This window comes from Pangasianodon hypophthalmus, chromosome 8 (assembly GCF_027358585.1).
Source record: "Pangasianodon hypophthalmus isolate fPanHyp1 chromosome 8, fPanHyp1.pri, whole genome shotgun sequence".
In the NCBI taxonomy this organism is placed as follows: domain Eukaryota; kingdom Metazoa; phylum Chordata; class Actinopteri; order Siluriformes; family Pangasiidae; genus Pangasianodon; species Pangasianodon hypophthalmus.
In genome coordinates, this window is record NC_069717.1 from 11,621,369 (window position 1) to 11,626,452 (window position 5,084).

The window sequence follows — 5,084 nt, forward strand, 5'->3', positions numbered from 1 at the left end:
TCAGGGTTGAGTGTTGGGTAACGGATGGCTCTGAGACATGGATTTACTTATTCTCACAGTAAATATAATTTATTCCCAAATTCAACAAATAACTGTGGATATTGTTTTGGTTGTGATTTCACTTCACTGTGAGTCAGTGTGTTAGTTATTTGTGACTCTATCTGCAGCACTCTATCTGCATGGTCTCGTACGTTTGTTGAAGTAATGCATGCCTGTGTGTGTGTGTGTGTGTGTGTGTGTGTGTGTGTGTGTGTGTGTGTGTGCACTCCATCTTTCTTCCTCTACTTCACACTCTCCATCCTCTTGAGCCAGAATTAGAAAGGTCTGTGAAGTTTGGCCCAGGTTTTCTTATCAATCTCCTCATAATGACCTGTCACTGACTGGGCGGCTGGAATAAGTCACACAGTGTCTTCTAAAGGACGCTATCTCTGAATGATCAAAAGAACCTGTTGGTTCCAGTGCTATGCATATTTGTCTTGGCTGCACATCTCACTTGTTTCATACACTATTCCAGGGTAAAGAGCACCATCAACTTTCCTACCACGTCTGGGGTTTCCTATTGAATGTCTCCATCTGTTGGTGATGTGGACATTTCTCTTGTCTTTTCTGTTAAAGGTGTAATGCTTCATGTTGTAACACTTCATGTTGTTCATCTACTGCTGTGCTGTGCACTTGTAACTGATGTCACAGTAACAAAGTTAACCAGGGGCAAGGGTAACTACCTGAAGGAATGTCATGCTGGGGTATCAGGAGGGTTGCTGAGGGTTATATTGCTTTTTTCCTGGTCTTGCTCCTCTGAAAGGCCTCCCTCCACTTTCTGCACTGTGCACATTTTTCTCCCAGGAAAAATAATAAGGAAAAGTACAGTTACCTAACTGTACTTTTCCTTATCACTGGGGTGGTGCCATCAGGGCGACATGTTTGGTACTTTTAATATGTATAACTTCCCTAGAAACCTTTAAAAATACATTTTACAAAAATGAAGAATGAAAACCTGCAGCCAAACCGTTCCTTTGTGGATAAGACTGGACACATGTGGTGTAAAATAAGTTCATCTTATTTTCACTCACACCAGGAAGCTCACACTGGAGCTTTTATTTTGAAAGCGAACTTCCGCACCGTTTGCGTCGCGGAAACGTTAACGTAGCTTACTTCACACAACTTCCTCAAAAAGACGCGAACAAAACACAAAACAAAATCCGGAGGGAGGATTAGCCCTGAATATACTGACTTCTGGTTTACTTGCAGTATACAAATTTACATTATTGGTTGCATTTATTGCATAAAACTCGCGCGTGGGACGAAATATCCGGTTATTAAAGCGTGATTTCGGTTGTTTTTGAGTCACTGCGCTGACATCATGAATGTGGAAGCTGCACAGGCGGCGCCGAGCGGAGCAACGAGCACCAACTCCTCAACCCCGAGCAGCACCAGCAACAACTGCGTCCCGAACAGCAACTCCGCCAACACTGTCAGCAGTTTACCTCCAACTGGCAGCACTAATGGTGAGCGGAGCAGCTGTGTGTGTATATGTGTGTGTGTGAGAGTGAGGGGGAGAGAGAGTGAACTGGAGTTAGCTGCCTATCAGCTAGCTGCTTAGCTAACTTTCTTATATGTTTAAGGGCGACACATACAGCTTTCTTCACTTTTTTTAAAAAAACATTTTATTACTTTAATTAAATTGTATCTGAGTAATCTGAGTTTCAGTGCTGGTAAACGCAGCTAGTTTGAAAAATGAGCTAAAGCAGAGAGCTAATGGTTATCAGTCTTTTAGTTGAGGATTGTAGTGAGTTTCCCTTCAGGGATTAATAAAGTGATGTCTCTGTTCAGCTCTGGTTTGTCGGTGTGTAAGTCGACTTGCTGTGTTTTGAGTCTTTGTAACATCATTAGCTCTGTTTTAGAGGAAAATAATGTACAACTCATCCATTATATCCGTTATTTTTAGATTTAATGGTAGGGAACATCCACCACATGAGTTCCTGTAATCAGCTCTAAAAAGCTGTTCTTTCACCAGCATCTGTATTTTTTTTTTCTTTCTTGAAGTTAAGAAGACGGTTAATGTTCAGGTCAGTGAAACCACAAAGCACAAAGTTCTGTGTCCTGAAGTCTGTCCTGTAGTGGAAAACTTCCTGACAGTTACAGAGTGCTGACACTGGAGACTCCTTCCAGAAATCTTACTTACTTAAATAAATAAATGTCTCTTTACAGAAAGCTTAAAGAGCTTATCATCAGAGGTATCAACAAATACATGTTTCTTTGATAAATGATATTTTTAAAAATCAGTTTATTTTTAGTGTAGATTTTTTGGCGTGTCTGTCGTACAAGTCCCTGTGAATGAGTTGTTTCTATAGAAACGATAAACCTGTGATTTATCGTATTCATAGTATTCAGAGATATTCATCAACATCTTCTGTTCAGTCGGATATGAGAACAGTGCTGTTGTTTACTATTGAATAACACACGCCAATATTTTGTCTCCCAATAGTTCCCACTTCAGCGGCCATGGCAACGCCATCATCCGACTCCTCTGTGTCCAACGGGCTCTACGTGCCCACGGGATTAGCCAACGGGGACGTGAAGCCCGTCATCTCAAGCACACCGCTGGCTGATTTCCTAATGCAGCTGGAAGACTACACACCCACAGTGAGTTCACACGTGATGGACACCAGTGATCATCTTTTAATGTGCTCATGGCTTTATTTAATTGGACCTGTTCGTTTATTTATTTGTGTGTTTGTTTGTCCTTTAGATCCCAGATGCGGTTACAGGATATTATCTCAATCGAGCAGGATTTGAAGCGTCGGATCCAAGGATGTGAGTTTAGCTCGTTTATGTTTTTACAAGCGTTAGCCATACAGATGATACTGTTGACAAGCACAATAAGAAATGTATATGCACTGTTAAAATGAAGTTAGTCTCCAGATGAATGCAGTGAAAGAATCTGAAATTTATATAAGCAAAAAAAAACTATCAAATAGCTCAATAATATTGTTGTTGTAGGTCTGATGGCAGGAAAATAATACTGGTCATGCCTACAACGTATCATTGTACCTTACATAACGTAGACTTGTATAGATATAGAGTAGGTGACCTTTTTGTAATCTAGATATACATACACTCCATGCATAGTAACATACACATACTTATTATACACTTTTCTGGCCAGAAGCTTCAGAATCTTGAAGATTGCAGTCCAAGTGGCTTTAGATAGGTATATCTTCTTTTGTGTATAGCTTCTGACAGGTAAACAAACTTTTGAGCTCTAGCAAAGCATTTTTCAGATTATGATATACTTACTGGATTGAACAAATAGTTAACAGGATCATACCCTGAAGTTATTCAAGAGTTTAATTTTAGGAAGTTAAGTGTGAGTAAACAGGATAATTCGGGCATCTGCTGATAGGATTTGGTTGCAGCGTCCGTCAAATGGACTCTTACTTTGAAAGTTTGGGCCGTGTTTAGTGAAGCTTGAGAGACTACCAAAAGTCTGACAAAATGAAGTGCATCTACTGACTTTTATCAACTTGCCTCAAAGTTTAGATTCCTCTTATTAAAAGACAAGCGCCAGAACAATTTCTGTTGCTCTCCAAGATGCTTTTGCTTGGCTTGAGATCTTTGTGTTTCCTAAATAAGTGAATGAAACTGAAACTTTTTTGTCATTACATTAAACAAGAGTAAATCACTGAACTGTATTAACGCATGACTTTGAAACACCCTTCTTTTTGTTTATATGCAGAATCCGTCTGATCTCATTGGCGGCTCAGAAGTTTGTCTCGGACATTGCTAATGATGCACTGCAGCACTGTAAAATGAAGGGCACTGCGTCTGGAAGCTCCCGGAGCAAGACAAAGGTTAGCAGAGTCACACACATCAGGAAATGTTTTCGAGATGTAATTGTATTGTAACTTTGTGACATTTATGGACTATTATTAACCAGCACATATTGCTTAGTCTTATATGTTTAGATTTCTTTATTTTATGGTTCTTTGACTTATTACAAATCTGATTATCTTGTCTTGTTCATCCTGAAAAGCAGGATAAGAAGTACACACTGACGATGGAAGACCTGACCCCAGCTTTATCTGAGTATGGCATCAACGTTAAAAAACCCTACTACTTCACGTAAAAAAAACCCAAAAAACCTAACATCCTGAAACGAACTGCTGAAAGTAACATGGCTTCATAAAGAGGTGTCCACACTGTAGAGACATGACTTTTAACAGTGAAAACCTTTGGATCCTTGTGACACAGAGAAGGCTGTGTGCTGGCTTTTCCTTTATTTAGCAATTTATTTTATTTTTTTTGTTTTTGTTTTACCATGGATGTGATTCATTACACATTTGTAATATCGGATTAATGGAAATAAATAGAATTTGTCACTTCTCTCTGATTTTTATTTTATCTTCTGAAAATATGGTACATCTGAGCTGAATTTTACAGCAGACTCTGCCGTGATTTGAAATGATTCATATAACATTATTCATACTGTCTTATGAAGGAAATCATTTTCTATTTGTATATCCTGGCAACTTTTACCAGTTGACTTTCCATACTTGAGTATGTATTTTCTTCACCTGTATTTTGAAGGCTTAGGTTTCTAGGCTATAAGAGGAATCAGACCTGCTTAAGTATTAATAGAAATGGAAGCTGCGCTTATGTTTCACGTGCTGGCTGACAGCACTGAGTACCGGTGTACAGTAATCACTGAGTTGAAATACCGATATACAATTTATGATGAGGTGTGTTAAAATGGGAATATCGACCAGCACAACCTTTTAATGCTTGTTCCCCCAGTGTATTTTTAATAAACATGGGCAAAATATAAGACATTTATGTACAATTGCAAAGTTCCTTGGCCAGGCAATTCCAGAGCTATAACATTTAGCTTTAGGTACCTGACAAAATTTGCATAATATACAGTTAAGTGCAAAAGTTTGCATCCCCCATGGTTTCTGGGTGGAAAGCGTGCCTCTACAGTTTGTCTACATAACAATTCCATGTTTATTTAATGGTGTTTTCATGTTGAAAGCCTGTCACGTGGCCTGCGTATTACAGAAACATAGTCATCAGCAGTTATCTTCATC

General features: G+C 39.0%; 1 protein-coding gene across 2 annotated transcripts; it reads left to right on the forward strand.

The window, feature by feature from the left end:
* The first annotated feature begins 1,133 nt into the window (after positions 1-1,133).
* On the forward strand, positions 1,134-4,383 carry taf10 (TAF10 RNA polymerase II, TATA box binding protein (TBP)-associated factor). 2 transcript variants are annotated; one of them, XM_026914171.3, is made up of 5 exons: positions 1,134-1,505; positions 2,486-2,643; positions 2,750-2,814; positions 3,737-3,851; positions 4,034-4,383. In XM_026914171.3, the coding sequence occupies exons 1-5, from the start codon at positions 1,361-1,363 to the stop codon at positions 4,124-4,126; spliced, it is 576 nt and encodes a 191-aa protein (XP_026769972.1). In that variant the 5' UTR covers positions 1,134-1,360; the 3' UTR covers positions 4,127-4,383. The 2 variants fall into 2 exon arrangements, with proteins under 2 accessions (XP_026769972.1, XP_026769981.1); XM_026914180.3 differs by having other exon boundaries at positions 1,135-1,505; positions 4,037-4,383.
* The last annotated feature ends 701 nt before the right edge of the window (positions 4,384-5,084 follow it).